This window comes from Vidua chalybeata, chromosome 9 (assembly GCF_026979565.1).
Source record: "Vidua chalybeata isolate OUT-0048 chromosome 9, bVidCha1 merged haplotype, whole genome shotgun sequence".
Taxonomy (NCBI): Eukaryota; Metazoa; Chordata; class Aves; order Passeriformes; family Viduidae; genus Vidua; species Vidua chalybeata.
In genome coordinates, this window is record NC_071538.1 from 9,343,698 (window position 1) to 9,368,691 (window position 24,994).

General features: G+C 38.1%; 1 protein-coding gene across 1 annotated transcript in view; it reads left to right on the forward strand.

Annotated features, from left to right (window-relative positions):
• USP24 (ubiquitin specific peptidase 24) overlaps nt 1–24,994 on the forward strand; it is a 61,603-nt gene that overhangs the window by 6,074 nt on the left and 30,535 nt on the right. Inside the window, exons 2-23 of the mRNA XM_053950350.1 lie at nt 6,377–6,542; nt 7,416–7,483; nt 8,939–9,082; nt 9,586–9,708; nt 10,588–10,623; nt 11,202–11,267; nt 12,770–12,835; nt 13,638–13,712; nt 14,435–14,593; nt 15,673–15,787; nt 16,299–16,402; nt 17,549–17,656; nt 18,127–18,222; nt 18,323–18,484; nt 20,316–20,423; nt 21,039–21,188; nt 21,832–21,963; nt 22,503–22,614; nt 22,885–22,961; nt 23,837–23,977; nt 24,133–24,186; nt 24,365–24,480. Of these exons, the coding sequence (XP_053806325.1) occupies nt 6,377–6,542; nt 7,416–7,483; nt 8,939–9,082; nt 9,586–9,708; nt 10,588–10,623; nt 11,202–11,267; nt 12,770–12,835; nt 13,638–13,712; nt 14,435–14,593; nt 15,673–15,787; nt 16,299–16,402; nt 17,549–17,656; nt 18,127–18,222; nt 18,323–18,484; nt 20,316–20,423; nt 21,039–21,188; nt 21,832–21,963; nt 22,503–22,614; nt 22,885–22,961; nt 23,837–23,977; nt 24,133–24,186; nt 24,365–24,480 (2,378 nt within the window). The remainder of the gene's footprint in view (nt 1–6,376; nt 6,543–7,415; nt 7,484–8,938; nt 9,083–9,585; nt 9,709–10,587; nt 10,624–11,201; nt 11,268–12,769; nt 12,836–13,637; nt 13,713–14,434; nt 14,594–15,672; nt 15,788–16,298; nt 16,403–17,548; nt 17,657–18,126; nt 18,223–18,322; nt 18,485–20,315; nt 20,424–21,038; nt 21,189–21,831; nt 21,964–22,502; nt 22,615–22,884; nt 22,962–23,836; nt 23,978–24,132; nt 24,187–24,364; nt 24,481–24,994) is intronic.

Below are 24,994 nucleotides of genomic sequence, written 5' to 3' on the forward strand. Positions count from 1 at the left end.
GAGGTTTTGTGCTTATGAAAACTCAAGGGTTGGGAGTAATAATGGTGTTGACTCCGAGTCTGGCTGTTTGTAGTTACACCAATGGAGTAAGTTTTTAAATATATCTACGGACAATAGTGAAAACACATGGAAGATAAGTGTTTTCCTTGGTTCCTTATGAATGGCATTCCTAACAGTGCTTTCCATGACCTCTCCCTCACCTACAACTGATCGGACTTCAAAATACATTGCCAAAAGGGATTGTAGTGCATCTCTGCCTCAGATTTCGATGAATACGGTGGTGATAGCAGTATAAAAGGGCAAAGAAGCTCCTTGTATTTTTGAAGTTAAATGGAGGTTTTAATTCAAGTGCTATTTTTACAGAGCCTTGGTTGTTTTTGTTTTGCTGTGATGCTCAGGACTATGTTTATCTTTGAGCCAGCAGGCAAGTACAGGGAGTATTGTCTGGTAACATCACACCATCACCCTGGAAATCAGAGAGAGTACAAGCCATGTTTTCAGAAACTCTTGAGTTAATTCTCAGTTTTGCTGAATTTATTTTTATTTTTCAAATTCATATTGTCTTCTTATTCCCAGTCTTACACAGTTCTTGGTTGTGAGAGATGGGGGACAGAGGGAAGGTGGAGCCATAGGGTTTTTGTAGTTATAATTTGTTATAATCCTTTACAGCTACTAAGGGTTCAGTCTAAGCATGCATCCTTGATGGTGTTCCAGTGCAACTCTCAGTTAAAGTCAGTGTCTAAAACCTTCTGTGAGAAAGTTCACTAAATAAATTGGGTTTTTCTATGATGGGATGAGAATCAAGCTCAACTTCAGTTAGGCGGAGTCTGTAAAAGAGGATTTATTTTCCTTTAGTAGTTGATTAGTATCATCCTTTTATATTGGCATGACAAAATACTACCATTTTTTTTCTTGTGACGAGACTGTATTTGTTTGCATAAAGTAGTCCACAGTAGAAATTTTAAGAGCTTCATTTCTATGAAAAAAGAACAAAACATCTGTGTATCTCACCAACAAGCTTATGTTCTCTTAGCAGAACATAAACAACAAAAAACATTCCTGTCTGTTGCTGCACTTAAAATTTTTGCATCCAAATATGTTTCTCTGGATGAAAATGCAAGGGTGAGGTGCTGTATCTCTTTAGGACTTAAAACATTTTAAAGCTGTGACAATACTTTGCAAGTGAATGTCTGTTTGTCAGTAAAACATTCAGGAAATCACAGTGGGTTTTCTTATTGCCAGATAAGAAACATATATGGAAATTCCATACATGACACCATTTTTTGAGTCTTACTAATACTGACATGTTCACAGGAGGATTCCAAGCTTGCTTTTAGCAGTGTGGGTCCAATGGATTCAATCTGAGCACAGGCACAGGCAGCTAGGAAATGCTCTCCAATTTTGTTCCCACATCTGCCACTCAACAAGAGATGAAAGTTCTTTAACCATCTGGAATACCAGTTTATAAAAAGCAAACAGGTTACAGGTATGAAAATGTGACAATTTTTTTAAACATTGAATACCTTGTTCTTAGTGTTTATGTGTAAGTGCAAGGTGGTAGCTTTGAGGTTGTTTGAATTCTTACACTTGTGTTTGAGTTCTAGGTAACAGAATATCCCCCTTTTAGCAGTTAATTAACAAAAAAAAGGTTTGACATCCAGGCGTGAAAGGAAAAAGTGCTTTAATCAATAGTCTGGCAGGTGGAGGGACTGTCAGGTCATGACTTCAGGATTCATAGCTTCTCCCACATATTGATGGGCACAGTACATCAGAACAGAGAAATGCTCTGGTTTTATGGGTGTTTGATGTATTCCTCTCACCTTGCCTCCACCTGAGCATTGCAGTGCTCTGCAAACACTTGTGAGTAGTACAGCAGTGCTGTGGAGAGGGCAGCATCCCTGCTGACACTTGGCAGCTGGAAAAGCTGAAGCACTGGAAAATTGATTTCTTTATGTTGACTATGTCTGTGATAAAAACTGAAAGGTGGACCTAAAATTTTTGTCAGCTTGTTCTGGCTTTATGCATTTTTTTCATTAGTGCTTTTCAGAGCAGTTAAACTTCGTCCTGTTTGTAGGTACATGCTAACAAGGTTTTGTGGTTGTTTTTTTTTTTTTTTAACAATGCAATAAAACTTTAAAAATCTCTTTTCTTGGCTAAAAAATGATGGTTATTTTTTGAAAATGACTTATTAGAGAGGCATGAGGTAGAGGTAGCTGCTTGGTCTGCTGGTGTCTTAGAAAGTCTGATCCTGTTGCTTGTTGAAAGAAACAAGACTTTGGGGTTTTGTTTCCTGAGTTATACTGGATTCAAGAGCACATAATGTGATTTAGTTATGGTGAATAGATTCTGTTGGTAGCCTCTTGTCAAAATCAAATTAACTAATTTAAATTATGATTTGACTGTAATTTCATTACTAAGGCTGCCAATTAGAATCAAAACAAGTCTTAAACTCCTTGTTATTTTATGTAAAGTGACTGGTATGGGGACTGTCAGTGGCTTTAGTTAAACAGTGTTTGATGAGTTAATTAGCTGAATACTGCATGAATACATTTTGAAGCTTTAAACTGTGACCTTTTGGCAATTAAAGTTAATTCATATATCACTTTTTGTGCTAGTCTTTGTTCTGTGTTACTCTTCAGTAGAAGGTTTTATGCTACAGATTTAAGCAATTCTTTATTGATCAGATGTTGAACAATTTTTGTTTATTCAGCCTTGCAAGCAAATCTAGGAGGTGCCAGGTCCCCAGAGAGGGTATCTTGAATCAATGCTTGAGCCTGTTCCTGTGAGGGTATTTCTCCTGGGAGCCTGTGTGTGTGTTTAGCCATAACTGCATTTTCACACCTTGAAAATAAGCCAGAAGAGTCAAGACTGTTAGAACGTGGGGATCTTCAGGGCTTTTGTGCAGTAAGAGATATATCAGAAGTCATGGAAAACCATATTAAAGGTTTGTCAGCAAAAGTTCGTTAGTCTCACTATTTCAGCTGCAGAAATATTCGCAGATTTATGATGTGCACTATGACTTCCTACTGCAGAAAAGAGTGATTGTAACAGCCTTTTAGACAGTTTATGTTTGGATGACCTGTTGGTTACCAGGAATAGAGTTGGGTTTTTTTTTGCTATTCTATGGAAGAACATCTGTACAAATCCCTACCATGCTGGGGGCCAGTCTAAGTCTGTTCAGCCAGAATTGCAGAGTCCTGATATAGATCATCATCAACTGGCAGACAGCATTCTGAAGTCACCTATTTGAGGGGAGGAAGATAGCTCTTTTTATATATTTATAAACAAGCAAGCAAACCCCATGTAATTCCCCAAAGCCAAGACTGAGAAATCACTTTTTGGGAGGCTGACATGGCCTTGGATCCCATTTACTTCCGCATATACCATAATTTTTCTTCAAAATCCTGTATTTCCTCCATGGACCTTTGTCGGTCGAGTTTGCAGTGACATTTCCTGAGCTCCTCAGTTACAGAGCATTAATTGTGGATATGTGTTCAGGGCTGTGTTGCATTTGTGAATGTCAGCAGAGAAGTGAATTCTCCAGGCTGTGTTGGAGCGTGAGATCTGTGTGCAGATCTCCAGCCAGCATAAGATGATGCAAGAACTGAGCTGATGTTTCACCTTGCTGCAGCAGCTGCTGGTAATAAATCCCTCACTTTAAAGACCAGTGCCCAAATTGATTTAAAAATTGGGTGGTGAACAGTCTGGGCTTTTTCATGTGCAGAAAGACACTAATTATGAAAGAGCAGCAGTAAGTCTTTAAAGAGACTGTTTCTTGTAGTGGATTTGATTTAAGAAACACAACTCAGTCTGCACTAATATAATGTGAACATAGCTGTAATCTCCCAGAAATGCAGAGTGTTAAATTTATTAATGGCTTGGAGGGGAATTTGGGTTTTAAACTGCCTGGGGGTGTGTTTGAGGCTGTCACAGGTTTCACAGTAGCTGTGAAGCTATGTGGATGAGATGTGTTCTAAAATTAATAAATGAACTTGATACTTTCTGCACATGGTTTTAGTAGCAGAGCACTGTCAAGCAAGAAGCCTCATTGCCTCTGATTCCTGGAAAGTGCCAAAAGCATGCTCCTTCAATGCAAATAGTTCCCATTACTATTAGGGCAATATTCCAAATACCACACTCATTTTTTGTGTAAAACCATCTTTTCACTGCACTATTGGTAGACTCAATCTAGCAATAGTCCAGATGTGTTCTAAGCATAATTTAGGATAATGTGGGAACTGAATGTACAGTGAAGAACATGTATTATTTCACTTTCCATATGAATTTCTGTGTCATGGACCCTGGCAATCACTTGTGTGGAAACAGGCAACTAATGAGCAGCATTGCTTGGATGCAGATGGGAAAGCAGAACAAGAAGTGGAGTTTTTCTTCTACAGCTGAAGGTCTGCATTACTATTCTGCACCTCTTTAGATACCAGTTGCTGTCGCAGCGTTTTGTTAATGTGGACACTTTCCTCCAGGGAATGAAGCAGCTATTGCTCTCTTTCTGTAACATTTGTTGAAATGTTGCTTTCCTTGGCTACAAGTGGAGGCTGAACTGTAGACCTTAAATGCCCAGCAATTGGGTGTTTAGGTTATACTCAGTCTGTCTTTACTATACTAAAAGTTCATTCCTGCTCTGTTACTGTGAGCACTTTCTTTATAACTGCACACTTGTTTTCTATAGGAAATGGTTTTGTTTTCTGCATGGGTGTTCTTTACAGCAGCTTTATAATTAACAGTTTAATTCCTAAAAAATGCTTCTGAATAATTTCAGTGTCTTTTCATGTAGAACTTCAAACAACCCTTCTCCAAAACCTGAAGTATTTAAACAGGGTGTGATTTGCTAGATGGGAATTATATCAGCCTTCCATGCACAGTGCTGGATCAGGTGACCACAGTTTCTGAAGCTGACATTCAGGTCTGCTAAAGTACAACCTCCCATAAAGACAAACTGAGGACAAAGTGTTTCGTAGGGGATTGGAGAAAGGCAGTGCTTTATTTCCCCAACACCAATATGTGTTTTTTCTAAGCAGTGTTCTGATCCTATAAATTGTCCTGCTGCTCTGTGGAACATTAGTAAGTCCAGCCTGCGTGCTGTCCATGAACTTTAAAGGTTAAGCTCTGCACAATTGCTGTTCCCTTGGCTTAATAGTTTTGAACCATTATGAAAGTGAATTACACATTTACTTTTTTAAAACGGGTCTAAGCCTACAAATAGCAAATGCAGTGAGAGAGCTGGAAGCACACTTGTGTGCATACCTTGACTTTGTTCTTGGTATACCATCTCCTCCAGAGTTCAGTTCTTTCTTTTGGTTTATTCCTTTCCAGTTGTTCCATTCACTTTCCTGACACTGTCTGGTTTTTACTTTGGAATGTGTTTCCTGCTTGTCCTTTCTCCCTCCATGTCCCTGGCTTCTTTCTCAGTGGGTTCTTGTTAACCATCACTGCTCTTGTTTTCCACTGTCTGACAGTGGCTCCTGCTCGCTGCCAGGCCTGATCCAGACATTCTGTCCTTTCTCCTGCTGGCTTTGCCTGCTGTTGTGGAGACAGGGAAAGGTAGTCCTTGTGAACTCTTTGACACATTGGGTGCCTGGCATCTATGGGAGGTTAAAAAAGAAAATAAATGAATAACTTGTCTACTCTTTCTGTGGCACTGCTGAGGCAGTTACCTCATATGGCACTTAGTGGAGAGCAGGGGTAATTCTGTGTCCTGTACACAGAAATAGCTGCTCTTTAGTGCCACGAGCAAGGAAACCTCTAAAGCTTAGCTGCAGTCACCTGCTTGCCTTTTTCCTCTTACCTTCCAGAATATTTGCCAGTAACTCATTATGACTTCAGGAGAAGGATAATTATATTAACTTGTTGGACAACTATATTTGATGTAGGTTTTTCTTTAGATTATTAGTTAGTAAAAGAAAATCTTGATGTACTGAAACAGTATCCTGTATTTCTGGTGTGTTGGGGTGCAATGAACTTCCCTTAGAGTAAACTATTCCCGTATTTTACAGGAGTTGTTGAACAGAGGATTAATGTGCAGATCCATGGAGATCAAAATTTGTACTCTACAGTCTCCCAGGGACTGAAAATACTTATCACCTGGTTCTAGGATCTGATATGCAATGGAACAAGATTTGCTGCTTAAATAGGCAATTAGTTAGCAATTAGTTATGTAAACACAGTAGTTATCACCTCCTTGAAATATATCCAGGTATGTAATCCCTTCAAATTGAAATATTCAATTCTGCTTTGAAAAACACAAGCAGCCTCGGGGTTGAGAATTTGACATGCTTGTTACAAGCACAGCTGCCTTTTCTAAACCCTTTAATGTGTCTAGGAAACTGTTTTGCTTGAACATTTTTTTTTTCACCCGCAGAAAAATGATGAAAATGGGAATTGCTCTGGTGAAGGGATTGAGTTTCCAACAACCAACTTGTATGAGCTGGAGAGCAGAGTTTTGACAGATCACTGGTCCATACCCTACAAGAGGGAGGAGTCTCTAGGCAAGTGCCTAATTGCATCCACCTACCTGGCAAGACTGGGTAAGTTCCCTTTCACAATTACAGATTATCTGTTCAGAGGGTGTTGCAGACAGAATGTTGGGCAGTTGTGTCTTTCACTTTAATCTTGCTGCTGTTTACTTACACCCTGCACAGCAATCACATCTCTGGGCAAGTGTTTAACTAAAGTTTTTTTTCAAAAAGTGGTACACATGTTTCTTTATGTTCTAATAATTGTGGGAATTACATATTTTCTGAGTTAAATTACTGACTTTTTTTTTCCATTCATAAAAGCAAGCTGTCATCTCCATCCCTACTGTACCATTCTTGTAAAAGTGGTTGCTTTTCCTTGGTGAAGTGCTTATATTGCATTAGATTGATTTTGACTCTTCTTATTCAGTACTTTGGCTGGTTAAGAGTGTTATGGAGGCACCACGCCCAACAACTGGTGTATAATGAGAGTACAAGATAGTTTTTCAGTGGAGCCTGATGGCAGACTAAAGGAATGTTGTCATCTCTTGGAAGAATAGAAGTTGTTAAGTGGTTCTGGTTTGCTTCTCTGTTTCCAATCTGTGATAAAAGGCTGTGCTTTAATTTGGTTTTGGAGGGAGGCTGTGAAGCATCAGTAATGTATGAATTGTAAACTCTGAAGTTTACAAGTTACTTATGGTGCTGATAATGCTTGAAAAACCTGTAAAAGGTATTGGGAAATTAATTCTTACTTCTGAAAGGCAGGTTCTCTGAAGTCATGCTTTTTGTGGCTTAAAAAGCATGCTAGTTATGAAGGAACAGTAGCACATTTACTACTGCTAGTTTGGCTTGGTGTTCCCTCAAATTTGCAACAAGGTCTCTGAGGTCATCTTCAAAAGTAATTTTTTAAAAATACTGTTAAAAAGCACTCTCTCTCCTGTAAAGGTCTTTCTGATTCTGATGAGAATTGCAAGAGGTTTATGGACAGATGCATGCCTGAAGCATTTAAAAAGGTAAGTAGGTACAGTAGGCCAGTTCAGTGTTTCTTTGTGTTGTTCGTGGTGGAAACAGTGTTTTGTAATCCAGACTTCAGGCAACTACTGAATGGGTTGTTAGATTAAAATCACACTCAAAATATTTTCCTAGATTAAAATCACAGAAATTTAAATTTAAATCATACAAGGTCCCAATTCTGTAACTCTGTCCAGCTTCAGCACTTAGCTTTTTTCTTTTTTTTTTTCTTTTCTCTTAAATGAAGAGCCCTGTAGTAATTACTAGAGCCCAAAGAGAGGTTTAAAGACCCTTGGATATGGCCACTGGTGGCAAATTCATGGTCAGATGTCCACTAACTATACTTTCTGTTATTTCTTCAGAGGGTTGCTAAACTCTTTTCACAATCCATTTAGAATTTTATCTTTCACCTCAGTTCTCAATGCCCTGTGTTTCTCTGGCTGTTCTGAATTTGTTCTACAGAGCTCCCCAAGCTAATTGACTTCCCACTATTCCATCCACTTTAGGTGCTGCCTAAATTTCCTGCCCAGTATTTAGACCATAAGTATAAAAACATGTACATACCCTTTAAAAAGTTGCTTTGTCCTATTATTAAAATACTGAGAAATATAACTTCATTTAAGGAAGGCAGAAATTTAAGGGAAAAATTAATTTTCCTTTTAATTATCAGAGTACTAATATTACATAAAATAGTTTTATATCACTTGGTATTTTTTGCATATGAAATAAACAATGTAGATTGTTCTTCCAGAAGGATAATCTGTAGAAATCTAAGTTCAGGATGTGCTGAATTACACTTGGCGGAGATGTTTACAAGAAACTCTATTAATGGTACAAAAAAGTGACTGTATTTAAACTATTAAGATTTTTATCTGCTTCTGTTCAGACACAGCAGAAATTAAATGAAATTTGCAGATGGCAGCCAAGTGTCCTTTATAAACAACCATGAAACCAGATTTAAAGAACATGTTTCAGTAGGTGGAAGCAGCATTAAATACCTCTTTCTCCTGGTACATGTGCTTTGTTTTCCAATAGTAGCTGCTCAAAAAGTGTGAATTGGTAAATGGTCGCCTCAGCTGAATCAGTGCAGCTTTATGGCTGCCTCTTTCAAGATTTAATAGTTGTGTGTTCAATCTGCAAACAGATTTGTTTCATATTAGCTGTTCTTTGCAAAGGTTACGATCTCTCCTAGTGCATGCAAATGGAAAACACTTCAATAGATTTTATTTTCTGTCATAAACTGTGATTTAAGGTGTTCTTCCACAAAATTACAAATTGAGTTAACTCTTAAGCCATTAGTGCAGAAAGAACAGCTGAAAAACACACCAGATAGTGATGAGTGCATTCCAAGGAAACATTTACTCTGAAAAAACAGTCTCAGGAGTTGATCATTGTGTCCTTGTTTGTGATTGTGCTCAGACTTTTAAAAATTGCTTTTTTTTTTTTTTCCTTGCTAGCTGTTGACATCCAGTGCTGTTCACAAGTGGGGAACCGAAATCCATGAAGGAATCTACAACATGCTCATGCTGCTGGTGGACCTGGTTGCAGAGAGAGTCAAACAAGATCCTATCCCCGTGGGCCTGCTTGGTGTGCTTACAATGGTATTTGACCCTCTGATGCAGTTTCTAATATCTGGGTATTTGGCATTTTGTATTCATGCAGTTGATGCTTTTTCCAACTTTTTAAGTTGTAGTTCATTATCTTAAAATCTGCAGCCATTACCTGCTGCAGATATTTTACATCCAGTTTGCAATTCAAAGGAGTGGGTGCTGTTCAAAACTTCTGAAAATTAGCAGTTTAAAAAATATATCACATTTTTGTCACTTTGCTCTTTATTTTTTAAAACTGATACTTTGAGTTCAGTTCTCTGTTTTATGGACCTCTGGCTCACATGGTTATTGGATATTGTCTATACAGAACAAAGGCTTCAAAATGCTTTATATGTTGAGAACTGAGAGGCAGGAACAGGGGGCTTGTATTCAACTTTATTTTTTGCTAGATCTTTAACTGTCAGCCAGGAGAATGCTTAGCTGAAATGATAAGCAAGATAAGTTCTGAAAGTGGCATAAGGCACCTGTTCATTGCCATGGGCTTTTCTTTGAAGGCATTTAATCCCGACAATGAATATCATTTCAAGAATCGAATGAAGGTGTGCCAGAGAAACTGGGCAGAAGTCTTTGGGGAGGGGAACATGCATGCTGTCTCACCCATATCCACTTTTCAGAAGGTAAGCATAGCCATGCCCTAAAAATTAATTTTAGGGTGGATGTCTTTGTCTCAGATAATATTATTTGTTTAGTAGGTATTTGTAACACAAAGTTTAAATGCATCACCAAGAATTACTGCAAATAGATGTGGTGTGTATGTTCGCCTGTAGACATGAATTTGTGCTCTCAAGTTGTTCCAATTCTGTGTTAGAGGCTGCATTTAGAAATGGGTGAACTTTAATGTCTAAAGTAGCACCACAATCTGTGTGTTGCTTTAGACATGAAGCACACAATGTGTGGATCTGTGTATCTAAGGACTGACATCTGTGTGGTTGTTGAGTGTGAAATGACCAGGATAACTCCCAAGTGTTTGGTTCTGGTAGAGAATTCAGGCTTTTCTGACAGCCAAGGATAAAATATCTTCAACTCAAACACACTGGCAAGGAGGCAGTTTTTGAGGTTTGCACTGTCTTGTCACAGTTGTTCCAGATGGGTGGGTCCAAAACAGCATCATGATTTCTCCTTCAGAAAACAAGTTTGTGGCCATAGAAAGAAAATTCTACATCCACTGCTTTGGGAAAGTAATGTTCCATACTGCTACAGTGCTATAAATACAGTTGCTTGTGAGTCAGCAGCCACAGTGTGATCTGTTGCCACAGCACATGGGCAGTGATGTCAGGCAGAGTCCAAAACAGGATGATGCTCAGGAGAGCCAACCAGAGCTCCAGCTACACTTAATACAGGAGCTGTTACAATCATTGTTTCATTTGTGTAATAGTGCATCCATTTGAGCTGTGGGTTAATGGGCTGAACGTGTCTGTCCAAATGTTTGTTTCAGAAGACAAATGTTTAGCATTGCTGTTGCAGCTGCTAATTTGTTTCTATTCTTATTGTTCAAGGAACCTCATGGGTGGCTGGTGGATCTGGTAAACAGGGTAGGTAAATGTAGACCAGAAATGTTGTTTGTCACTTGAATTCATTGGTATTTGGAGATAATTTCTTCTCCCCTCCCTCACCTAGCCCTGTCTTGTTTTTTCACTCCTCACTTTTCTGACAACCATAAAAAAATTAGTTTGAGATTTTAATCCTGCCTTGTAAAATATAGCTTGTTGAGTTGCTGCCTTCTTCCTTGAGCACCTTTACCCTAACGTGGTATCTATGACTAGGGGAATTTGAGAGCCCAGCTGAGGCTGCAATAAAAGGTTTCCCAAGCAAAAGTGCCAGTCCAGTCAGCTGTTGCTGTGTGTGCTCTGCCTTTCTTCCCTCTGTCCATTTTTACTCAAGACAGAGTTTCTAGCTTGATGCTTACCCTGCTACTGTGTATAATTGCATTGCATTCCCCAGTGTGCCCCTGCATTCCCATGAAAATATAAAGCTTTGTTTGGATGGGATGTTCCATGGTAAAGGACACTTGTTGGCATCTCAGGAGACGTCAGTGGAGTATTTTCTATAATCTCTTATTTAAAAGGTAAATACTGTCGTTCACTGTGTAATACTGATTATTTTATTTCAGTTTGCAGAGTTGGGTGGATTTTCAGCAATTCAGTCCAAACTCAATTCTGAAGATATTGAACTTGGGGTAAGTCCATCTTCTGTCATGAGACTTCTCCCTTTCCATTTTACCCTTCATGTAGAACCAGCAGTGTCCCTTTTGGCAGTGCTTTTACCTTTTCTTTGGTACCAGAGCAACACTCCCACAGAGCCCTGGAGAAGTGCTGTCAGGCTGGAGGTCAAATGAGGTTGTACATAAGAATCCTGACTGAAGAGCAATTAAGACTTGTCAGAGAAGAGGAGAAATTAGTGTACCTTTCTGCTAGCATTCAGCCTTCTGGTTAGACATCAATCAAAGTAGTTTTGTTGTATTTTCACCAGTATGTCCCTGGTTTTCTGTTTACTGCACCCATAGCTGCATTTAGCTGCAAGTGAATTGACTTCTGTCATTTATTACAGAAATCACTGTTTAAGGAAAAAAATCCTTAGGAAGACAGACAGTGTCTAATCCTAAACAACTTTTCAAGAGCAGTGTCTTAAAACTGACTGGTTCAACAGAGCTAAGCTATTTTTGGTGATGAAGTCTAACTTGGTTAGTTTTAGCTTCCTAACCTATATTCAGGAGACTTCCAATTCTTTCAAGCTTTGGAGAATGAGGAGGCTAAAGGAAAACTATGTCATCTGGAACCTTGTCCTCCAGTATAAAATCAGTCTGCTTTCAGTGACATGCCACTTGGAGGGTATTCAACTTCTTTTCTTGGGGTATTGATATTTTCTGCTTTATAAAGAGATAGGTTCATATGTGAGCTTGACAGAGGAATAAGGAAAACCTTGATTTACATGCCAGTTCTGTAATAGAAACTTTGACTTGACATTGTTTAATGATTAATAACTGTTTGCTTAGGAAGGAAATCTGGGTCAGCGTCACTTAATTTGGGCCTTGGATTGCACTGCTGCACGCTCATTTCCACAAGTCTTGATCCAATGTGAAAAGAAACTGATTTTGATATTATTTATTGGCAAACAAATGCTTTTATAAATTTAATTTATTGGTGATAGATACCACTTTAAAATCATGCATTGAAGAGATCTTGACACGTATATGACACATTTACAAAAGCTTTCTCCCACTTTTTGCTTTGGGAAAGAAATTTGCCATATGGCTTTAACCTTAAATTTTGCATTCACACTTCTGATTGCTGTAGAGAGCAAGCAAAATGTGATATGTTCCTTTCCGTCTGTTTATTTCTGTGACTGAAACAGGATCTGTCAGAGAACACTGAACAGAGTGATGAGAGGACCAAGATTAGTGAAAACTGGGAAGGCATTTTTTATTTCAGACAAAAATATCTAACACATACTGTATGCCATATATAATATATAGCACATACTCTACTGTGTGCCATAGAGTAAATCTTTCTTAAACCATGTGTTGTTGTAAAGGACTTGCACATCAAAAACAATCCTTGCAAGTGACTGGAAACACATAAGTGATATTTGATCACCTTCATTTGCCTTTTAAGCTATGGATTACTAACTATGAAAAGATTCCTTAAATATGCACCTAAATATTTGCTCTCTTTCTTTCAGGCAATCTCTGCATTAGTTCAACCATTTGGAGTTTGTGCAGAGTATCTTAACTCTTCTGTAGTACAGGTAAAATGTCTTTATTATGACTTGTAAGAGGACTGAAAATTAATTTCCAACTGTGTTGGTGTGAAACTGGTGACTAATTTGAAAAGCCTTCAAACCTCACGTTGCAGAAAGTACAAGAACCATTTTGAGCATGCTGAGGTGATGAGTAAAGGGCTCAGACAATGTTCAGATTCATTTTCCAAGCAATCATCTGTAGTCGTGTATCTACATCTGCAGCAGTGAGAAGCTTTACCACTGCTATTAGTAAGCCACATGGGGAAAGAATCCAGCCTGAAGGATGAATTTTGCTTTTAGTTTAACTTTCTGGCTGAGATCAAGGACATGGATATGAGAGTTTACACTGCAAAAAATGTGGCACAGGAAAAAAATTCGCCAGGATCTTTTCATATATGCAAACGTACTCCAGGCTTCACTCCTGCCCTCACCACCAAAAACTGTTGACTTAAGTGACTGAAAGACTTTATTTGAAGAGAATGTAGTTTAGAAGCCCCTGGGAGTAAGAGAGGCACATGTACCTAATAACTGATGTGTTTTTAGAGGGCAGTTAGTCTGTCTCTTTTTGCAAACCTGCATTTCAGACCAAACAGTGGTCTGAAATGGGTTCATACTGTAATTGCTTTTTATTTTCCTGGACACAACTACCATGATAGCTTTATCTTTGGTGTAGGTGTTGCTTTATCTCTATGGTAGTGGTGAGCTTTCAGCTAAATATTTCCTTTTGCTGCAGTCACGTCCTTCGAGTAATGCAATTGATTTCAGGAAACATTAAAATGATTGTCATGCCTTTTCTCACGTTCTTTAGCCCATGCTGGATCCAGTCATTCATAAAATGATTAAATATGTACAGAATGTAGAAGAGAAGGACTTGAAAGACAAGGTAATGTTTTACATGTTAAATATTTAGGAAGAACTTCTGCGTGTCTTGGAAGTGCTGTCAGTGTAAATTAGAACAATAGCTTTCTTCTCACTGGCAAGAATACAGCCTGTTCTGAATTCTGACTGAATGACATAATGAAAATGCATTTATCCAATTCCATTCAATACCCTTTTCAGTAAATATCTGGTTTATGACTCTTTTTTAAATATTTTGCCGCTGTTGCTATGAAATTTTTGGTTTTGTTAGGCCCCTTGTGCAGCATGCTGAATGCTCACTTCTTTGACTCAGATATTTACTGACTTGCCGTCTGTTAAATTCATATTACTGTTGCATTAGCTGTTTGCTTCTGAGAATTTGGTAGTAAAGTGTCTGTGTAACTTGTGGCTACTTCCTGCGTTACCCTGAATTTGGCATTCAGTTCCATTAAATTGTGTTGACTTTTTACTTAGTTATAAATCGTTAATTTTAAACAAGAAAGTATTCATATGTTGTCGAACCAAAGGAGAGCAATTTACCAAATCTGAAGCTTTAACCAAAGGTTTCATTGTCTTAAAATTCCTACTGTACAAGTAATACTTTCAGATGTACCAGGTACTATGTTTTGATTAACCAGTCTGTTGGGTCACTAAACCTACTCTTTGTGAATCACTGACATCCGTAGTAGAATAGCAAAAATACCAATGCCTCTGTTTGTCCCTTTTTTGTTGTTTTGTTTCAAACAGAGACTGGTGAGTATCCCTGAGCTCTTGTCTGGGATCAAACTGCTGTGTATGCGCTTCCAGCCTGACCTGGTCACTGCGGTCGATGACTTGCGGCTGGACATTCTGCTGCGCATGTTGAAATCCCCCCACTTCAGTGCAAAAATGAATTCCCTCAAAGAAGTAGGTTGGCTTTTTGTCTGTCTGTGTGTGTGTGCATGAGAGCATGTGTTTGGGTAGGATGAGTTGTTAATAAGCCATTGAAACCATAGCCTTTAAAAAAAGAGATGGCGCAATATCTCCTTGCAAGCTATGTTGCCTTAGCAAAAGCTCGGTTCAAAATAAACACCAAAACAAGTTAATATAACAGGAGTTGTTTATAGCATTGGTAGCCACTGCAAGGCTTCCCAGTTAGACACAGTTTGAGAAGTGCACTATTCTAAGAAATGCAATTTTAGATTGATTTATAAGCACTGGTCTATGCTATTCATTGAACATTCACTCTGGGATAATCCTGAGCATCCTGAGGTATATCCCATTTTTTCTCCTTTCACTGAGAGGAAACAGAAAAAAAACCAAATGGGACTTAAAATCTATATTGATGTCTCAATCCACTCATATCAGGTCACTGTACTACATAATTGTAGTATTTTATATTGTATTTTTTATTACAATTGTATGTGGACAATGTAGTGTTTTAGAGTCCATCTTTGCTGCTTTTTTCCTTCTCTATTTATGAGAATATTGAGATGTTAAACCTCAGTGCTGTTTGGTTCTTAATCATAAATGCTATGTATCCTTGGTGAATTTATAAAAGTGCAGCTTTTGAAGATGTTAGCAGAAATGTGCTTTTTCTCCCTCGAGTGAGGAGCCTGTATCAGTTCAGTACTGGATTAAAAGTAGGACACTGATTTGAGTGTAACAAGCAGAAGCCTGAGATAACCTACTTCTGGCATATCTGTAGAAAGATACCTGGCAGCACAGGCCAGCTTTTCTATGTCAGACTGAGAATAAGATTCTGCTGCATCAGAGGCTGATGACATGGTGTTTCTGGTTAGGAATTTGCCTTTAAAAGGCTTATTAAAAAACCAAAACCCCACAAAAAAACAAACAACCCAAAAAATCCCAAACCCCTTCTGTACTCAAAGTATTTCAGGATTCACACTTGAGCTTCATCATGAGCCTTTTTGAATAGATTTCACTGTGTGTGTGTGATGCAGGTGGGAATTTTTTGTTAAAATCTTGCATTTTGCAATTTTTAGGTAACGAAATTAATAGAAGACAGCACTGTGTCCAAGTCGGTGAAGAATGCAATAGACACAGACCGACTGCTGAATTGGCTCGTGGAGAATTCAGTCCTGTCAATTGCTCTGGAAGGTAAGAACTCCCCCAAAGCCTTTTGGCACATGCTTTGAATGACTTAAATTGAAAAATCTCATCTCTCCCTTTCAATAGACTTTAATGAGAACTATTAACCAAAGAGTTCAAGGTTTTTGTTGTCTCCAAAATAAAGTAAAATCCTGCAAATTCTGTAACTATCATCTAGTCCTCTGTTTGACATCTGTGCAGATGTCTTCTGCTGTGCTTGGGGTATTTTACTCACAGTTTGTATATTGTTAGCCTCTAAAAAAGAAAGAAAAGAGGGTTTTTCTCCTCAAGTAGTAACATTCAGTAGATGTGCTATCAGATGTAGGAAGCAAAAAAAATAAAAATAGAAACAGCCTTGTTCTTTTTCTTTGTACTGATACTTGTGTGTAACAGTAAAGAAAGATCTTCCAAATGAAGATAGCTTTGTTCTCTTTTAAAATAATTACTTCTTTTATATAAATTTAATGTATCTAATACTGTTTGAAATGTATTCATTGAGTTGCCTTTCTTTGTTTCACAGGTAATATAGACCAAGCACAATACTGTGATCGTATAAAGGGAATTATTGAACTACTGGGCAGCAAATTATCATTAGATGAGCTCACTAAAATTTGGAGAATTCAGGTAAGCAGTCAAGACTAGGCAGGTGCTTTTAGACTCCTTACAAACAAACATTCAAATGAAGGGATTTTTTAAAAATAAGCTGTACATCTGTATTGCAATGTGGAGGTGTTGAGATTTTAATTAATGCAAAGACTTCCTTCTTCTTTTACCATATGAAATCAATTGTTCTGGCAATTTCTTGTATCACAGCTGCTAAATCCTGTGATGAAGTTCAATTCTTTGCAACAAGTGTTAAGGGACTGCAAAAGTATTTGACTTGGCATAAGAGGTTGGGAGCCTGAAACAGGTGACAGGAATATTTGTCTAGACCAAACTAGGATATTAATGTTTGTGGCTGGAGGTATGGGTTTAAAGTCAGAGTGTGACTTTAAAGAGAGTGGTCTCCATCTGTATGAATTCCAATCTACCTTCCTGTACAGACATATAATTGACTGACAAGTCATCTTTTGGCCTTCAATTTAAGTATATTCAACTTATTACTGTGTGGGGAAGGTGGTTTGAGTGTTTATGTAAGTGACACATGGAAACTTTGACAAGAAACTAATCTTCCACTGCAGGAAATGGTTTTCTTCTCTGTGCAAATGTTGATATTTTAGACTAAACTCACTGAACACTGTCAGCTCTGCAGTTTGTGTGGCATGGTAGCAAGTCTTTAATGCTTATCAAAACTGAAATGTGATTCTAGTTCCCTCATTTTTATTCTTTAATAAAAAGCAATACTTCCTCCCCCTCTCTGGCTGTTGTTACCATGGTGCTCCCATCCGTGTGGGAGGAGATTTTGTATTGCTCATTTTTGAGTAAAGCCTGGAAGAGTTTCAAAGATTCAGCACCTCACACATGAACCTCACCAAGCAATAGAAAAGGTGATGTTTGTACTGCTGCCACTGCAGCAGCTTGAAGCTGCTGTAATCATGGCAGACTTGTAGTTTTCTGCTTTAGAATGAATTCCAAAGACTTCACAGCCAGGGAAATGAGGAGCACAGACAGTTTACTCTGAACTTGTGTTTCTACCATGTCAAAAGCTGCTCTTCTCACTCATTAGTGTGAATAGTAGGATAATGCTTATATGAAGGTTTTTCTCATGAAAAGGCTCATATGAAGGCTTGTTTGGGTTGAAGACTTACCTTCTGTTTTCCTCCTTTTCAGTCAGGGCAGTCCTCCACTGTGATTGAGAACATACACACCATTATTGCTGCAGCTGCTGTGAAGTTTAGCTCTGATCAGCTCAATCATTTATTTGTTTTAATCCAAAAGGTAAGTTTTCACATGAATTTACATTTCTTAGGAAGAGAATTGGTGAGATGTACTTGTGCATCCAGCCTACTGAAAGGCAAATACCTTGAATACATTTGTATTTTCTATATAAATGGAAAATTTGCAATTAAAAAAACACTTTTACTACTAACTTTTATGTTAACCCAGAGCCTAATCTGCTACTATATTGCTAATTGGCTTGGATTTTAAGTACATTGGGTAGCCAGTCCTAAGGGACTTAAAGTGAAATTTTATTATTATATTTAATCCCTAATGGTATTTGAAAAAGAGTTGAGCAAATTAGTGCTGTAACTCCCAGCAAGAGAAATAAGGAAATACTTATGGTGGAAACATACTTGTTTATATTTTGATTTTCCTGCAGTAAAGTAATTGTGGATTGTATTTTTGTGTACACTTGAGATGTAACAGCCTGACAGAGGTGCTCTAACATTGATTTCTTTGCTGTCCAGAGCTGGGAGACAGAGAGTGACCGAGTGAGGCAGAAGCTGCTGAGCCTCATTGGGCGCATTGGCCGAGAAGCACGAGTGGAAACAACCACTGGCAAGGCAAGTGGATGGTTTTCCTTTGGAATTTTGATTTATTGAATGTAGAGTTGTAGCCACTGTACTTCCTAGGTCCTGACTATCTTTGCCCTTCTTCCTCCAGGTTCTGGAGGTACTTTGGGAGCTGGCTCATCTTCCAACGTTACCGTGTAGTCTTATCCAGCAGGCCTTGGAGGAACACCTGACAATCCTCAGTGATGCTTATGCAGTGAAAGAGGCAATCAAAAGGAGCTACATCATCAAATGCATAGAGGATATTAAGAGGGTTGGTTTATTATTTTATCTTTTCCACAATGAAATCTTATCTAGCCTCGATGTTGCCCTTTTCTTTCAAGATGCACAAATTGTGTGTCCCATCTGTAAGTTCTTACCTTGGGGAGTCCTCGAGAGGGGTAGGCTTTGTGTGAGCCACTTTGTTGATCATGAGACTCATAGTAAGTCTCTTGCCTTTGTTTTAAGCAAATTTTCAGCACAAGGAGTGATCAGTTTATGGGAAACTACCAGGATGGGCCCAAGGTTAGAATTTGCAAATGGAACCACTGTAAAGGTATGTCAGTATTTTAACTGTCCCTTTCATGTGAAAGCCTAGATTAGTTTATTTTTAGTAAAGCATGTGTTCTGGCATGACTGTTAAGTCTCAAAATGCAAATCAGTATTTCAATTGTAGTAGTTTTGTATTTTAGTTAAATACTTAACTCTTTTCCTGTAACATAAAGAAGCCATTCCAAAAGCTGTCTGTACTGTTTCTTGGTAGCAGCAGAGATGTGCATGGCTTAAAAGACTGCGTATATTCTCTCCTGCACTGTTCACATAGCAGGCAGTTTTTCTTCAGGCCTGCAGGAATGCTCCTGTCTTTTTTTCAGCCTGTAGTATGCTGTAAATAAAGAAAAAGGCTTGTACTTGTTTTGTTAATTTCTTTAATGATAAATTAGGTTTTGTCTGTGTTGCAGCATCTGTAGAGGATTTAAGATGTTTAGGAGGTATCATATGTTGATTCTTGATACTGATCACACTTCTGTGTGTGTGTTCATGGATATGAATTTCAAATCTTGGGTTCTCAATGTCTGTAAAAGTTATAGGTTTTTTTCTTTTGGATCTTCTCTTATGCTTTCTTAATCTCATTCCTTTTCATTATATTCTGGCAAGGGCTTTTACATAGGTGCTGCAGTGGGAAACACTAACAAAAGCTGTAATTGTAAACTAGAAGGCATTGGGGTAAGCATACAGCAGACTTGTAAAATACATAGTGTTCTTATTTCCCTTCATTAGGGAAATGAAGACATAAACTGGGAGGGAATGTAATGTCAAGGCAGCTTTCTCATATTTGTGAGGGAGTCTTCAGTGGACAGCTCTCTGTTATGGTTAGGTTCCTTCAGCCTCTCTGAGTGTGTAGGTGGTTTTGGGTGTTGTCAGTATTTAAATCAGACATCACTTCTCTGAACAAGCAACCTCAGTACTGGTCTGTGTGGTCAAACTTTACAGAAAATGAAGCCTCCCAGAAAAGTGATGAGCAGTTCTAAAAATGAGGTAGGAGGGTTATTCTTTGTAGGATCTCTTTCAAAATGCAGCTTAAGTATCCTTTGCTTCCTATCAGGGAGCTGCTTGCAGCACCAATCAGAAATTTCTTGTCTCTTAAGCCTCAGTAGCGTTTGAAATTCCTCCTTCTTTTGCTCTTGCTTTAGCAGTAAGTAACATCATTTGACTGGATTTGCCCTTTTATGCCCTTTTAGACCTGTTTCATATCCCGTAATTGAGGAAGGTGGTGGTTATCTCTCCCTGGTGCAACTGAGCTCTTTTTGGCTACTTAATTTGCATGTTCTCTAGCAAGGAGCTGGCACTTTGGGCTTAATCATAGGGATAGCAAAATGACATATGTGTGTATCAAGGGACTTGTTGTAGAAAGTGAAGAAGAGCACTTTGAGTGTGTTTGAAAAGGGAGCAAGAACAAATACCTGAAGCCAGCAGAGGTGGTAGCTGTTCTTTTGAAACAGCAGCCTTAACAGATATCATTAGGTTTCCAGAAGTCTGAGAGGAAGGTTAATCTGTTGTTGAGCATGTACCAGATGTGTAATTGTTTTTACCTTTCCTGCTACCAGTCATCCCAGCACAATAATCCTCAGTTTGTGTGGGTGGTGCCAGCCTTGCGTCAACTCCACGAAATCACGCGTTCATTTATTAAGCAAACTTACCAAAAACAAGACAAGGTAAGGATATATGCTGACAAGATTGTTGAAACTTTTGTTGTGTCTGTGTAGCTCAGCCAAACATGGAAGTTTGAATTTAGGAAAATAAAAATTAGCTAATAAACAATTTTAAAAGTAGTTTAGTGATGTAGCATAAACAAACTGTTGGAGTAGAGGTGCTGTGCTGTCCCTTTGTGAGAGTGTGTGTGTGTATGTATAAATCTGTTTGCTGTGTCAGGACTAATTTGTTTTATTCTCAGCTTTTTGTAGAATAATTAACAGGCATGTTTGTGTTAAGAAATGAACAATGGCTAATGTTTAGACCAACTGCTTTGTAATTGAATTGACATTGACTTTTGGAAAACAAACTAAACTACCAGCAATCATGTGTGCTGTAGAGTGGCTGTGTGGAGGTGTGGGACGTTGCAATCTGCTGCACTTGTGTTTCAACACATGCTGAAAACACCAGCATCAGGGGGGCTGGGTGCTTGGGAGGGAGCAGCTGACTCTGAGTGGGGGTACATGACTCCTTCTGGTAAGACATGCATGTCTGTAGAAAAGCAAATTGCTGTACGCAGGCACCTGTTTAACTATTGTTTTTAAAACTTCTTTTCTCTCTTTTATTTTATTGCCAAGAGCATTATTCAAGATTTAAAGAAAAACTTTGAAATAGTGAAGTTGGTGACAGGAAGCTTGATATCCTGTCACCGTTTGGCTGCATCTGTGGCAGGCCCAGGAGGGCTGGTGGGAGCAACACTGGTGGATGGCCGATACACTTACCGGGAGGTACCGGATTTTTCTACCTTCTTGTTTCATTTCTGAAATTCACTGGTGAATAATGATTTCTAGTTCTACTACTTATACATGAAGGCTTGTTTTACCCTTGTTATTATATAGAAGAAAGCTGTGTAAACATTACACAAAATTACACAAGTTCCTTAGCAATATCTTTACCTGGTGAAGAGTAGATCTCCCCATCCTAGGATCTGTTGTTGCCAAGCCTGTGCAGCTTCCAGCTTCTTCACCAGCTTCAGTTCCTGGTAGAGGTGATAGCCTTGAGTGTGTTGTGAAGCTCTTAATACCTGCAACAGATTTCTAATTAGCACATAGAAGCCACACACACAAATAGCAGTTTGTTGCTAATCCTTTGATAATTATTTTTTCCACGCTGGTTTTGACTTAGTGTCAAATAATATCACCACCAGCAAAGTAAGAGCAAATCCAAGGAGATTTCAGTGTTTATTTTTAGAAAGGTAGCCACAAAGTATGTTTCAAATAGACATAAATCTCACAGTTTCTGTTTCTAGGCTTTTCAAAGTGTACTGTTGTTTGACAACTAAATTTGCAAAAAAAAAAAAAATAGAATGCTCAGAGCACTTGTTTCAGAAAGAAAAGTCCTAAGCTTGAGTTTTTGTTTCCTCTTTCTCAGTATTTGGAGGCACATCTAAAATTTTTGGCATTTTTTCTGCAAGAAGCCACCCTTTATTTGGGCTGGAATCGTGCCAGGGAGATCTGGGAATGCCTTGTAACTGGCCAAGATGTTTGTGAGTTGGACCGAGAGGTAAGAAAAACTTGAAAAGTTGGTTTCTGTGGTTGCAGAAGGAATTTTAATAGATCATGAGCAGCATGTGTGTTTGTTGAGACATGTGGAGTGTGAGTAGCAAACACAAACTAGTCATGCATTTTATGCTTTGTGTAGGCTACAGCAGCCACTGTTAGGAGTTCACTTATGGCAGGATGCTCTTTTAACATTGACAAGCATTTAACATTTTTTGTTAACATTTAACAAAATTTGACTGGAAGAGGGACATTGGCTGGGAGATTAGTTGAAGATGCTGGTTTGAAAAGGGGTACCTGGAGGTTGGTGCAGACATAAGGATACATTCATTATTTGGGTGAAAGATGACTATGAAGTACCCTGAAGCTGCAATGCAGCCTCTATAACGTGTGAGGTTACCAGGAGATGAGATTTTGAACCTCTTGCTGTAGATAAAACTTTTGCAAGATGAGTTCCTGTGATATCTGACATAGTTTGCTGTATAAAACTAAAATATTTGATGTGACAGCGGGGTAAAAATTATGTCTGCCTTTCATTCACAGATGTGCTTTGAGTGGTTTACAAAAGGGCAGCATGATCTGGAGAGTGATGTGCAGCAACAGCTCTTCAAAGAGAAAATTCTTAAACTGGAATCATATGAAATTACTATGAATGGTAAGAAAATGGATTTGGTGAACAGATTTGGGGTTGAAATATATCCCAGAAATTTGCTTCCTAAGCCTTCAAATCAAACATCTAACCAGTTCTATAAATCAACGTAATAAAGGGATCTATAATTTTGAGCTTTATTAGTTCTAGAGGGAAAAGTTCATCTCCTGTATTTGATAACTTTACTTTTTGAACATTGAAACTAAGCCTGACCAGGAAAAAAAAAAAAAACCAAACCACCAAAAAAAAACCTACACTTTTTTTTTTCACTTTCAGGTTTTAGTTTATTTAAGACATTCTTTGAAAATGTGAACCTGTGTGACCATCGGCTGAAGAGGCAAGGAACTCAGCTGGTGAGTGTGTTCTGGCAAGTTTGTTCCTGTGTCCTACCTGTGTCCTCTTAGGGACAGGAGGAGGTGGGACAAGGATTGTGCAGCAGCTGTTTGACATGGTCATGTTTGTATTAATAAGCAGATTGTCCTTGTAGCATTAACACATTAAATTCTGAAGCTAAAATTCTGACAATTTGAACAGTTAAAGTTCAGCAATTGAAAGCTGGAAGCTGGTTTGTAGCTTGTAAAACTTTGCAGGAGGAAGGGCTGAACTATTTTTTTTAAATAATCATGGATTCTAGTGTGCAATTTTTTTCTTCTCCCTAGCAGTGAAAGTCTTTTTTTTTAATTATTTTTTATTTTTCTTCTTTTCATGGGAGTTAGACTTAACATATTTAAATTCTAACTACTATAATTTTTAACTATAATCCTTCAGTGGTTTTGTTAAATTAATGGTTATATGTTAAATAGTTTTCTGTAGGCATTTTAGATCTTTATCACAGAGAACTTACTTCAAATGCAGAATTTTTTGCCAAGTATCATAGCAGGTTTTGTGATGGTTTATTGTGTGGTTAGTTACCATGTTGACTTTTTTGAAACTAATTCCATTCCAGATTCAATTTCTCCATGCTTTTAATTTTTTTAATTTTTCAGTTGGCTTGACTGAGATTGTTCTTTGGAACTTGTTTATCCATCAGTAAACGATTTTTTTTTTCTTGTATAAATACACAAATCTGCAGCAGTTGGTTTAACTTCACACTGTGCCAAAGTTTGGCAGCATGTTGGAAAAGAAAATTTTTAAGTTTTAATCAAAAGAGGCTTTTCCAACAGTTTTGTCCCTGTAGTTCTTGTGTAAGAAATCCAGTCATGTTTTACTGTTGTTCTTCCTTGTGTAGAGCGTAGAAAAACTGGAATTAATAGGAATGGATTTCATTTGGAAGATTGCAATGGAGTCACCAGATGAAGAAATTGCTAATGAAGCTATTCAACTGATAATAAATTACAGCTATATTAATCTAACTCCCAGATTGAAAAAGGTAGGCATATATTTGTACATAAATGTGCTTTGACATTCATAAAGTCTTGATACTCTGCATGTTCAACTGTGTGATTTGTTGGGTTCTGTCAGTTTATGAGTAGCTCCCATGATTTTAGTTTAAGTTCTAATTAGCTTTGTACACTTTATCTTTAGGATTCAGTATCACTGCACAAGAAATTCATTGCTGATTGCTACACACGATTAGAGGTAAAGGATAAATTTTAATTATTCTCGTGCCTACATCCTTTTGGTTCTCTTTCTTAGAATAAGAATACTTGTCTATGACAGTTCCATTTAAAGAAAAAAATTCTTTCCACAAATATTTTTTTGTCCTCTGAGCTTTCCAGGACATCCTGACTGTCCCTTGCTCTGCTCTGTGTTGCAGGCAGCCAGCTCTGCACTCGGCGGTCCAACATTAACACACGCTGTCACAAGAGCTACAAAAATGCTCACAGCAACTGCCATGCCTACAGTGGCAACCTCAGTTCAGTCTCCTTACAGGTAGGCTAACCTTTTAAGGAATAAATATGACAGTAGATATTTGCTCCCAGCTGCTTCCCACAAGATTTTGAGTGCTAATTGAAATTCTCGGTAATTGTACACTCTGGTGGTTCCTCAACTGAATATTCCAATTGCTATGCAATAGGAGTTCCAGAGATTTTTGGGAAAACTGTGTTTAAAAACAAAAGAACAAGGAAACAAAGAAAACCAAAGCCAAATAGACATTAAGAAACCCCAAAACAACGGGTCAAAACCAAAAAAACCACCCTGCCTCCAGCCTGCCAAAAACCAAAACCATCCAACAAAAACAAAACAAAAAACCCCACAGGTTATTACCAGCCTATTAACCATGAAATATTTCTGAGACAGTGGGATTTAGGTGTGGTTCTTCTTAAATTAGGAAAGAAAAGGTTGTTTTTTCAACCTTAAGCTTAATTTAGTCATACATGAATATGTGTAACTTAAATATAAGAGCACAGGGTGGGACCTTTAGAAACATGAGTCTTCCTCTGAA